Below are 13,024 nucleotides of genomic sequence, written 5' to 3' on the forward strand. Positions count from 1 at the left end.
GTTGTCAACAAGTGCATTGAACAGCATCGCAGCTGGTATTGACCCCCCTAAGAAAGGCCCCAGTCATAGCTTACCAGTAGATGTCAAGCTGCTCCCTACAACCCTTTGAGCCTCTGGCTCCCCTAACCGTGGTTCTTGTTCTGCTGGAGGACGGTCGTGGCATTTGTCGTTTTCAGGAACTTGTCTTGATCACCCTGTAAAGCTGTTAGAGGGGCCACACAATGTCACCATGGTACCTTCACCTGTGCTGGCTGCCTGCTGTTCAGTGGACTCTCTGTATCCAGTTCATCAAACTGGAGCCACTAACTTTATTTCCTTCTAATGCAATACTCAGGCAGACCTGGAAAGTCTGAGAACAAAACTTGCTTCTGAGACCAAGGCAATTACATGTAGCCTTTTCTTGTACTTTGCTGCTCACATTTTCATGATTAATCCATAAAACCATAAAAGGCTTGGGTTGGAAGGGATCACCCAGTTCCAACCCCTGTGTCATGGGCAGGGACACTTTCCACTAGACCAGGTTGCTCAGAGCCCCGTCCAACCTGGCCTAGTTCTCATTCATGTCAATGTCAACCTGGTGTTTAAAAATAAGTGTTAAATTAACAAAATAGGGTGCTGGGTTTTGGTTTTTTTTCTTAGGTGAAATTCAGCTTTAGAAAGACTATTCCTTCCTGTAATGAATCTTTCTTGTATGAATTGCATATTCATGTGTTAACACCGGGGCTAGAATGTGTCACTCGAAGATTAGCCACCTTCCCTTTGCACAGCTCTCTACATCAGAGGTTGCCCTTGTATTAAATAGGTATTGTAAAAACGCTGCTCTCTTGCTGTTCCAAGAGGAGCTGGGCATTGGTTATCTGAAAGTAAAATGAGTTACATGATCTGTGGTGCTGGTAATGTAATGACGGATTCTGTTGCAGCCTGTTTGGGAACTCGGATTGCCTGCGGAATCTGGGCTCTGAAAACTGTGATTTGTACCATGTGTCGAAAGCTTAGGAAATAAAGTAAGAAGGTCACTTTTTGTTAAAATATGTATAGAACATAGGAAATGTATGTATGTTAAGTGGTTTTTCACAGAAAGTCATCAGCTGTCAGTCTAGTTGCTGAAGATGTTGTTTTTCATGCCTGCTTAAAAAGGCTTTCCACAGTATGTTGGGCTCAGATTCATGGAATCATAGCAAAGAAAGCAACAAGCCCTCAAAAAATAGGCTATTTGTAGGAAAGAAGTAATGTGTCTGGCTGGCTTTTGGCCCTGGCCTTTTATGACCTTCAGGTTAAAAGATTTGAACTTTTCAATCTGTCATGATAGTTCCTATTTGGTAAAGATACTGATTTTGTGGTTGATAGCTTTGTTCAATTACAGGGTACCCTGGTGCTTACAGATTGGGGTTTTTTTCAGAGTTTTTTTACCATTAGCTTTGACAACAGAGACACAAACCAAGGAATTGATTTTTGATAAAAATCTGTCTTGAGCTAGGTGAAAGATCATGGTAGGAGTCTTCTGCTCCTGTTTTACTGTTGAGTAAAATCACTACCCAGACAGAATTAGCCTTTACTGTGGCAAAACCTTTGGCTGGTGATGCCACTGTATTGAATCTGCTTTGAGGAAATGGAATCTGTTTCAATTACTGCATAGATCCTGCACAGCCTTTTAGTGTAAGCAAAGTAGTAAATGCCCTGAAGAAATATGTTTGAAGAATCAGTGGAAAAATGGATTTGATTATAACAATGTAATATTTTCAGGAAAAAAATCAGGATAAATTACTGAAGGTGCCATGTCTAAGAGAACACCCCTGTGTAAGAGGATAAAAGAAAACAAGAATATGGATGAGTGCATGGAGCAAGCATAAACTAAATTATCTTATTTCATGGTTCTGTGGAGTCTAAATGTAGGACTTTATTTTACCAGTATAAAAATAATGGCTACAAAGATTTCCCCTGTCAGTGTAAATGTCTTATAATGAAATCGTTGGCCTCTGTATAGTTCTGATTTTTTTTCAAAATGTTTGTTGGAAACATTTATTGAAAAAAAAAATCTTCATGATTCTCTGTGGGATGAAAATATCTAGAAAATAGTGGAAGAAAGTGGGAAAATGTTGCTCTTGTCACTTGCAGATTGTTTCATTGAAAATCTTACCTCCAAGGTAAAATAATGAAGCCTTCTAATAAAGTTTTTCCATGAAGTTATCACTAGCTTTGCATACAAAGCAAAGACCAAATCTGTGTATAAAAATCTACCATATCCACATTCTTCCCTGTCTCAAGCTTGGAATTTTAAATAAACCTAGTCACTTTTTTTGACAGTAAATTTTGGACAAACTGATGCTTCAAAGTAAGTTCTTCACCGAGATGTAAAAACCTCGTGTTTTATTTTAAGCCTCCAAAGTATTGTCTGTACCAAAGCTGTGCCTGCTTTTTGGACATGTATAGAATTCTGTAGATCCAAATTTGTTATAAGGAAAGCCTTGAACCTGCAATGCAAGCCATGAAAAATTGTTTCTCTTAACAGACACAAAAATAGATAAATATCTGGGTAGTACAATAACACAAACAAGTATTTGTACAAATACATATTAAGGCTAGCAGATAACCTATGGAAAATTAAGTCATGAGCATGAAGTCTTGAGTTTGATCGTGGTGTTTTTGGATAATAGTTTTGAGCATCTCTGGTTTCCTAGAATGGAGTGTGTACTATGGATGATGAAAATTCAGAATTCTATACTTTTTAAGGGACCAAATGGTTGTTCCTTCTGTCTGCTGAAGTAATTGCTTAAGAACACCCCTAACTTTGTGTGTTAAAGGATTTTAGTTTCTGTATCTCTTAAAAAACTGGTATTTGGTTTTGGGTAATTACACAGTCTATTTAAATTGAGAGTTGAGAAGTGAAGTACCTTAATATCATCTTCGGTTTGTTATGAAAGTTGGACTTCACAGAGTATTTATGAATTTAAGGGTAGATAAAATTAGTCACATATGTCTAATATATTTTATTAATACTGTATTACATTATTGCATATTATATAGTTAACCACTGTTAATACAACTAGTTTCATGCTATTCAAAATCCATGTTTTTCAGTCTGCTTTTCTTAATTCCTGTTAATGCTTTCAGTTTTTTTAAGGTTTGTCTTTGTAGTGTCAGTGTGTGTTGGTTTGACTTGTCATATTCTCTTAGATATTCCTGATTTCCTTTGAGAGAATAGGTGAATTTCTTATGTGAATCAGCATATGACAAGCCTAGAGACAATATTGAATTGCCAACACAAAAATTACTTTGTCCATTGCCTGAAATATGGCACGTGAAACATTCGGGTAGAGAAAATTTCTTTGGGTTTGACATTGGTAATTCTGTGTGAGAAGTAGGCTTTCATTTGACATCAACCTGCTGTTCTAAATAATATTTCTCTTTCTGCCTGCATGTCCTGCAATTTCTTTCAGCTGTTTGATATTCACCTGCTGCTGTGAAACAAGCTACAAATGCAAAATCATCAAGGAACAGATTTATAGCAACAGGAGAAATTTATGAGAATTTTCTGGCTCTGAGAGCAGACTTCTCCTAAATTAATGTTAAATGCTTTTATGCACAAGATGAAAAGCAATTTTCTTTCAGTGGAAGGTGCTCATTGAGCAGAGAAAGTTTGTCCTCAGCAAACTGTGTACCAACTAAAACTCTGGAGTGTTGCAGAATCCTGTGCCAAAAGCAAAGCACCTTTCCTTTGCCAACTATTAATCCCAGTGGTTCAGTTCCCCCTGCTTCTCAGCAGTCCTAGTTTTATTTCTCGTTGGGACTTTCCTTTGCAGGATTTTCTGCTGGTTTCTGATGTTGCAGCTAATCTGTATTCTGAGTAGTTCATGAGGAGAAAAAGTGGGAGAGATGAATGAATCTCTCGGTTATCAGAGACGGAAAAGTGGGAGAGATGAATGAATCTCTCAGTTATCAATCAAAAGTTTTCTAGGCACAGGCAAGTACAGGAGAGCTGTAAGTGAAGCAATCTGGGATTTCTCCCTCTGCATTCACCCTCCTTTTTAACAGCCACTCTTGTTTGAGTTCTATCTGCTGGAAGGAATCAACAAGGACTCTTGTGCTGTGGGGGGTTGTAGTGTCTGAAGAAGAATCCACATGGAAACAGGTCAGATGAAACAGCTGGTCCTAACTGAGTCTTATGTTAAAACCTAAATAGCAATTAAATTCTGTACTGGCTGAAGTGTTGGAGTGGGCAAGCTGCATCATTTGAAGTTGGGTGCAAGTAGCACAGCGTAGTTCCTTCTGCTGTACCAAGCATGTGATGTTCCCTTGCCAGCACCATGTGCCACTGGCTTTTAGTAATGCAGGGAAAGTTGAGATTCTTACTTCTTGGCTGAGGATGATTTAGAGAAACTTAACTTACTGAACTCCTAATGGTTTATATTTTTCCATGATGTCCTGTTGATGGTGTAGATGTCTTGCTGGCAGGAGGAGGTGATAATTGTTATACTCAGTCTCCTCTGAGATGTCCTTCTGGCTGAAGTGCTAAAGTTCAAGAAAGGAATAAAATTAAAGCAGCTGATTATGAGTTAAAACAGAAAGTAACTCAAAGTTCTTCCCGTCTCCTCACTCACATCACCCCTGTCAACAAATTCAAGCCCATTCCCCTACTCCCAAAAATAAATACTGAGCTATGTAATTGAGTTCAGTCTGGAGCATATTTGAGGGCATAGGAAACATTCCTGTGTAACTTCAAGATGCTGAAAAGTAGCTTAACTGTTAAGCCAGATGAGCAACTTAGAATACATGGCAACTTTGTCTACAGTGTCTGGTTTAGTTAACAGAAAGTAGTGATACAGTATATGTAGAATTTTGTGTTGGTTTTGGGTGGTTGGTTTTAATTTTTTAATAGCAAAACAGAGAACACACATTTTCACTGTGATGTGCCAGTTGGGGTTCAGGAGCAAGCAGGGAAAACTACCTTCCAAAACACCACCACTAAGATACAGACCTTTATATCTGAACGAGCATTTAGCTGCTTTTCGAAAATGTGTATTTTTAAGATGTTAGAATTGGAAATGTTTAGTGTTTCTTTCTAGCTTTGTGCCACATGGTTTGAAAATCCTAAACAGGCGTTTGATGAATCAGTGTCTCTTTCCATTCCTTCTGCCCCACAAAGACTGCACATTTTAAGAACATGTTGTTATGTCTCTGTAAATTGAGACCATAGCAGGGAAAAAAAAAACAACCCTGAATCACCAGAAGCAGTGGTAATGGGATATAACTTTTTAAAACCCTCATTGTTACATTACTAACAAAAATACTAAATGTTGAGAATCAGAACAATCACAGCTTTTCCTTGCTTTTGTTAGTATATTTAAATGATCTTTTCTGTGGCTGCAATTGTGCTGTTTTTCATATGAGTTTGATCCTTGAAGTATGTTTATCTTTTTTAGTTCTTGAGAGAGGAAAACCAAGCATCAACTTCTTGTGGAGAGGGAAAAAAAAATAAGGCTTAGGTCAGCAGACTGGATTGGTGTCACTGTGCATTGAGCTTAAGAACTTGGGATGTGAAAGAATGAACACATTCCATCTGGGCGAAAGAATGATGTCTGCTAGGGTTCAGTTTGCTATGGTTTTTGAGCTTTTTTGTATGATCTCATCACTGGAGGAGGAAAGTATATTCTCCCATAAGAATAATCTTATGATTCATTACTACTGTGGTTTTTTGTGTGAGCCTTTTGAGTGCCAGACCTCCCCCCACTCTTCCACCCCAAATAAAAACCAGCCACCCTGTCTTTGGCTTTATATGGTATTGCTGTAGGTGGACTTACCCAGAATAATGGCTGGCTTTAACAATCAGAGCCTTACATCTTTGTCTGGAGAAGAACTCCTCCTAACATATATTTATCCAGCTATTTGTCAAGCTTTACATTTTGGGAAGAGAGCTTGTACACTTTGTCTCCTAAGGTTTGGTAAGCACTTTTTTGCATGAGTGTTCCCTTGAATGAATTTTCTGTTTTCTGCAAATAATTTCATGGACTTAGTTTAGTGAGTTTACTTGGGAACATATGATTTCTCAGTTTTTCTTAGTTAATATTTCACTCTAGTTCCCCAATCCACTTCCCTAATAATTTAGCAATCAGTTCTTGGAGCAGCTGTGCATTTTGGCACTAGCACGTGAAGCTGGAGATGCTCAATCTCCCACATCCCCTAATCAACTCACATATTGAAAAGGTACAGGCTAATCCAAGTCTAAGGGTTTCTGGAACCATTACACCACACCAGGAAGAGGAAAATTTGCAGATAGGCAAGTAAACCCAGTAGGATGCTTTTGAAGACCTAATGGCATGGCCAAGAGATGAAGACCCATTTTTTTTTTTTACTCTTGCAATATGACTGTAGACAGTTTGTTTATTTGCCACCAGTGTAAAGTAATCTGTCTGTAAAAATCTGCATTTGTGATCAGACCAAAGTGTCTCTGGCGCAGTGAATGAAGGAAGCCATCCTAGCACAGGTCATGTAAGGGACACGTGTTACAGCAAACCCTGGGGACTGTGAAGAGCTCATGTATAAAAACTGAGATGGGTGAAGACCTGTTTCCTAACAGAATTACAGCAGGGAAGTGTCATAAGTGTGAAAAGCAAGAAATACAATAAATGATACCATTCTGATTCACTTGGCTCTTGTTCCTTTGCACTGAAGTTTAAGTTCATAGATATTTGTAGAATACAAGAGACTGGTTCAGGTCCTAGTAACAGTCTGTATGCTAAAGTCAGAATTTTCCTAGATAAAGGTGGCTCTTTGGAAAAAACCTAAATGTTATTTTTTATTAGTCATGAGCTAACGGTGTGGATTTTTGATTTGGTGTAACCCTCTGAAGTTAATGGAGTTCCAGTATGCATTTTATTTTTAGGGGGGTTTTGATACATAAATACTTGCTGGTGTCTAATTATAATATACAATATACTGTGTTCAGATGCTAAACTACCAAAGGGCCACTGAAGAGCAGAACTAAAGATTCTTTTCATTAAAGCTCATGCCTCCATGCTTTTCTTCAAAAGGAAGTGTAATCACTTCAGAGAACTTACTACTAAGAGTAAATGAATAAATCTCCCCTTCACCTACTAATGTGCCATTATTGAACCCTGGAAAAAGGCTAGCATCCTGTACTGGTTTAATTTGTTTCTGATAGGGATAGCTCCATTTTTCCATCTTACTCTTGCAGTCTGATAAACAAAGTGATGGTGGTGGGAACTGTTGGCTGGAGGGGAGTATGTCACCTTCAAATTGATACCTGGATATGAAAATTACACACCTGGAACACCGAAATTTTAGTTACAGGATTTGTATGAAATGAAGGTAAAAGGTTTATTGTATAGTGATTGAAAAGATCAGCTGGAAATTGTTTGTCATTTTTAAAAGTTTGTAAATCATCTCATTTTTATATGGCTAAGAATCATTCCCTGTTATGATAATTGTGTTATTTTAAATGGAGCATGAAGTACTTGAGATCTAGACTTGGTTAATACTTCCAGTTATACGACATAGCCTGAGAAGTGGAACTAAAAATAGTTTAGCAGTTGTTAAAGAAAAGCTAGAAATTCGACTCAAGGTCATCTTATTTGCACTTGTGAAGTGTGCCACTTGAATACCGAATAGTTCTGAAATGAATAGGTTTTTCTTCTTATTTTTTTCTCTTTTCTTTTTTGGTATGTTAAATAAAATAGTGTAAAAAGTTTTATAAACTTAAGCTGAATAAGAGCACCTGAAATGTGATGGTTTGTCCTATTACTTAAGTCTTCTGGTCACATTACTCAGTCACTCTCTCTGGTTCTACCTTTGTTGTAGTTGGAACATATTACCTTAGAATCATAGTCTCAATTTTTAGTAGAACCTTTTTTTTTAATCTGTCTGGCACATGACTGAGTAGAAGTTGTTTTTTGGCAAGAACTCTGCAAACCACGTGGCTCTGCTTCCAAATCAGTATCTAGGTCCTGCCACCTATGGTTTATCCTGCCTGTGATTGATCCAAATTGAAATATAGCAAAAATGTATTATGGGTTCAGAAGTTTTCCAAGTTTACTGTCAGGCACTTTAGAAAAACCACTACTGTTTGTCATGTACTTTGTGAACGGTACAGAATGTTTCTAGGTTTGAACGTTAAGATGTGTGCCAAAATATCTAAAAATAAAGAAATCAAGTAGGTTCTTGCACTGCCCTCTTCTCAAGTGAGGGAACCATATTTCACTGTGGCATATATTTAATGGGACTGTGAAATGCCTAAAGGTTGTACCAGAATTTATTTTCTTTGCATTTAATCTTTCTTCCTGGATCAGATGTGGTCCTTCCAGTCTTAAATTGTAAACTATGCTTAGAAAAGAAGCACTTCAGTTATGTATATTATGATTTTAATATCCCTAAATTGAGCTACAAGAAGAGTGGTCTAATTAGAGGTTGTAATCCCATTCTGATCTAGTTGTTGAATAGGTGAGGGGATTAGAACACGTGCATTTTTAAAATTAAGAACCTATTTCCTCATTTGATCATGAATCTCTCGTGCATGAGAGACATGATCTCAGTATTCTCTCTTGTCTGTGAGCCTTGAAAAGTGTCCCAGTGTTGAGCACTTTTCTAATTGTTAGAGGGCCATGGGAAGTGTGATAGAAATTGATTCTGTTTTCTCAAAAATGTCGATATTGAAAGTTAACAAAACAGTTGGATGCACTGCAGAATTTTCTTGTGTTGGGAGATGTAAATAAGATACTGGGAAATTCAGCATGGTCTTTGGAAAAAAACCCCAACCCCCCCCCCCCCCCCCCCCCCCCCCCCCTTCCCAAACCAACCATCCAATAAAAACCACAAAAAATCCCAAGACAGATGGGTGGGGGAGGCATCCTTTCCCTCTTTCATAAAATATGAAGAAATACTCCTTTACTTTCCTATGAAGAATGCATGTCTCTTCAGCCTTCTCAGTTTTCCAAATGGCAGGCCGCATTCCTTGCAAGCCAGGCATCATGTGCTTTCTATAATGTTGGATGTGCTGGAGTGGTATGTTCAGAGAATCTGACTTACTGATAAGAAATCATTCCTTTCTATTTTTATTTCCTGTCTGCATCTGGACATTTCCCTCAAAGACAACCTGCATGGTATCACCCTTTCTTCTCCTAATAAATAGTCTGTTTCTGGTATGTTCTGGTTTCATGTGTTTCTTACATGATGACATTCATGATATTCTCCTTTTTAACTTCAGGCTGTACCTCAGCTTCCAGATGACTGGCATAATCAGGATTAGCTACTGATGGCAGTCTCTTGATGAAATTGCACTTTTTGGTAATCAGTAGAACCTTTTTTCAGGGAGAAAATCTTACACCTGGGTGTCAACTGTTGTAAAATGTGTCGAAACCAAAATGCGTTTCATTTATGAGCTGGTGAAATTTTTGTGCTGGACTTTATCCTGTGTGTGTTTTTTTTCTTCCCTATATGTTAAAAGGTACAAGGGTCTTCCAATTCTCATCTCTTGTAGAAGTAATTTCCACTGGGAAGTGTAGACTGTATGAAGCTAGTGCAGCTCCAGATTCTTGGCTCTTTGGTCTTTGCAGAAAGCTTTGTATATGGTTGTGGCATTTAATTAAAATTCATGGCTGGTGGTGAGGAGAAAGGAAGGGAAAAAAAACATGCAAGGGGGAAAAGTGCAAAAATAAAAAATGAATACCTTCTTGATCTCTTTTATTAGTTCTTAGGCCTGTCTGTCTGGACCACAGCTTGTCAGAATGAACACATGTAAGCAAAATGTCAAAGTGCTGATGGTTTTGTATTCAGAAAGGTGGAGGTTTCAGCAAGTTGCAAGGAGTATGGCTTTAACCTTATGAGTTAAAAAAAAGAAGTTAACCAGAAAGATGATGCTTTGCCGTAAGTAATTTTATTTTCTCCTCCACTTTGTGTATTAACAGTGAACAGAGTATCTGCCAAGCACGAGCTGCTGTAATGGTCTACGATGATGCCAATAAGAAATGGGTACCAGCTGGTGGATCAACTGGATTCAGCAGAGTTCATATATATCATCACACAGGCAACAACACATTCAGAGTAGTGGGCAGGAAGATTCAGGATCATCAGGTAAGGAAATCTTTGAAAATTTGGAATATTAAGAAATAAGTCTGCAGCAAAATTATGGGACCAAAAATTAATAAATCAGATTTTTTTTAGCTGAAGTAGCAAAACTGTTTTATTGCTTTTTCCCTGTGAACTAAGCACTTTGCGTACCACCAAGGCAATAGTCCTTTTGCCATTCCTTCCTACAGAAATCTGTTTATAAAGGTTAGTGGTGTACACAGAAGTCATCTGGTTCTTTTAAAGCAAAGTGGCAACCTAAAAGCTTTTCTCCCTCACTCTGTGCTGTGAGCTGCAGTCTGTGTAGACACCAGCAGTTCTTTTAGCTCTTCCTATCTCATGAAAACTTGGATGCATGATGTCTCATTTCCCCAGATCAATTTGTTCAAAAAAACCTTTTGATATTTGGTAATGCTGATCATCACCACTTTTAAGAGAGTGAGAAGAGGGAGTAACAGGGATTACATCTTAATTTCCTTGATGAAGGTACTGGATCATGATTAAATGACAAATTAGCACTCTGGAAATGCTCTCCTATTTGATACTTGGGATGGGGTTAAAAACCTAATCTTTTGTTTGAGGAAAGCTTCTTACATTTATTACTCTCCCTCCCATCATTTCATAGAATTCTTTTGGTCTGTTCTTGCTCGTTTATCACACACCTGAAGCCTAGACTGATAATCTCCTATGTGATTTGTTATTGAACACTTATTCCAAGTAATAAATGGTCTCTCTGCATTCATCTGAGAGCAAATGTGGGGGTTTTTCTCCCATTATTCAGCAGAAACAGGTGAGAGGATATAGTTATCCAAGTGCAATGGGATCCTCTTAGTGGATGGCTAGTAGTAAATGGTTGCCCTAATACCTCGAATTTATCATCTTTTGTGTGAGCCATAACAATCTTGCAAAACGATACCCTGTGGTCCATGGTACGAATCCAATAAACTGCTGCTGAGAGCCCTGCTAGCCAAGGGGTGCAGCAGCCACAGGGAGAAGGTGATAACTTGGTTAAAAAAGAAATCTAACAAATACTCTGTGAAGTTCATGGGAAAACGAGTTTCTGAATTTCAGATGCATATTCACATCAAGTAGTCTGCTGCTGGAAGTCAGAGCTGTTGATGTTACTACATTGCTGTTGGAAACATCGCTGCATCTTTTGAAGTGAGAACACTTAAGCTACAAAAGTTGATACAAAATATCTCATTAGTCCCCTTGTGTATTCTCATCACTGATTACAGACAGCATTGGAATTAAAATTGAAATGGTTATGTGCTTTCAGCATTGTGTTTTACAGATTATGGGGTCGTGAATTAACCCGTGTGGCTGAGGAATAAAATCTGCACAAAGATGAAACTTCTGATGGGACAGCAGCCATTTTAAACCTAAGTTTGTTTGTTTGTTTGTTTTTAATGATTTTAGGTGGTTATAAATTGTGCCATTCCAAAAGGGCTGAAGTACAATCAGGCTACACAGACCTTCCACCAGTGGCGTGATGCTAGGCAGGTGTATGGTCTGAATTTTGGCAGCAAAGAAGATGCCAATGTCTTCGCAAGTGCCATGATGCATGCCTTAGAAGTATTAAATTCACAGGAAGCTGGTAAGAGTCTCTTCACTATTTTTTCCCCTAAGATTGTTCAAATACAGAAAAATTCGAGTGTTTATGCTTAGAAGTCAGTAAGTCTTGTTTCTAATCATAATTAAGCCTCTAGGTGTTTTAATTATTTGGGTGTTTTGTCTAACTAATTACTGCTTCTTAACTGTGATTCTCAACTCCACTGACGTCCCTGTAAATGCAACTCCTAGCACGTAAATCAATTTTTGTGTTTCTGTATTAGATATAGAAACTGCTGGCTTTGCCTTTTTTTTAAGGAAGCAAAACAGCAAGACCTGCCCAAGAAGCAGGTACCTTGTAACAAGGATACTTTCCAGGTTTCCTAGAGACATTCAGGTTCTTATTGTGTGTTGGGTATTTTCTCTTCTCATTGATTACTGGTTTATTATAAAAATGTGAAGGTTTTTTCCTCCAAACTTTGGAGTTCAGGTAATCTTCTCTGGCAGTTCTTACCATACAGAGTTTTCTAGCTCAGAGACCTTCAGTCCAGGGTTAACATTCAGATGAGCACATACAGTTTAGACACCAGGTCTATCATTTCATTTGTTTGAAGACCAGGGTGACATAGGCTTTAAAGCACTGGTGGAAAAATTTGTGGCTTTCAGTCTTCAGCTGGTATCTGTAAAATATTCTAGGTAGGCTCTAGAGCAAATTGATCAGTGTAACACTGTGACACACACAGAGGGAGTTTTTCTTTTAAAAGACTAAGAGTCTTTTGTGTTCTTGTAACCAAATAGAATTCTTTTGTCCTCATTAAACTTTAAAGATTGCCCGTGTAACAAGAGACAGTACTTGTGTGCCAGTTTTCTTTCTCTTGTGTAGAAAAGAGGCTGTAGATAACTATACTAGGGCTGTCTCGACTGCAGCAAAAAAGGTGGTTTTATCAAGTTGGTTTTTATCCTGGTAATTGTTTCAAGACTTTACCTTTTGCAACTAAGCTGTCTAGACCGTGGATGATACATTCTGCAGTGCTTACACCGTTATGCAACATAGGAGGCCAAAATATAAATGGTAGCTAGAGTTAGAAGGTTTCTTTTTGCCTGCTAAAATAACCCAGTTGTGATTCCCAGTCTCCTACCTCTCACTTGGGTGTTTTCTCTTCGAAGTCCCTCAGTTCTGCTTTCCCTAAGGGTTACTCAGTTGTAAACTTTTCATGCATCTGACTGTTCATCACCTGTCTCCCACCCAACATTTGGGAACATGTGAAGTGTTGATTTGTACTCCCCCTTGATGAAAAGGCCTTATTGATGGTAATTACACCAGGTTTGAGGGGTTTCTTTCCCATTACCTGTACTTGAAGAATTTGTTACATGTTTCAGTTACATATCTTCCTAA

General features: G+C 38.1%; 1 protein-coding gene across 10 annotated transcripts in view; it reads left to right on the forward strand.

Annotated features, from left to right (window-relative positions):
• The window catches only part of ENAH (ENAH actin regulator), a 90,802-nt gene that overhangs the window by 34,849 nt on the left and 42,929 nt on the right, over positions 1-13,024 (forward strand). For all 10 annotated transcript variants that reach the window (XM_048297115.1, XM_048297117.1, XM_048297121.1 and 7 more), the window contains exons 2-3: positions 9,918-10,083; positions 11,497-11,674. In XM_048297115.1, coding sequence (XP_048153072.1) covers positions 9,918-10,083; positions 11,497-11,674 — 344 coding nt within the window. The remainder of the gene's footprint in view (positions 1-9,917; positions 10,084-11,496; positions 11,675-13,024) is intronic.

Source organism: Corvus hawaiiensis, chromosome 3, assembly GCF_020740725.1.
Source record: "Corvus hawaiiensis isolate bCorHaw1 chromosome 3, bCorHaw1.pri.cur, whole genome shotgun sequence".
In the NCBI taxonomy this organism is placed as follows: domain Eukaryota; kingdom Metazoa; phylum Chordata; class Aves; order Passeriformes; family Corvidae; genus Corvus; species Corvus hawaiiensis.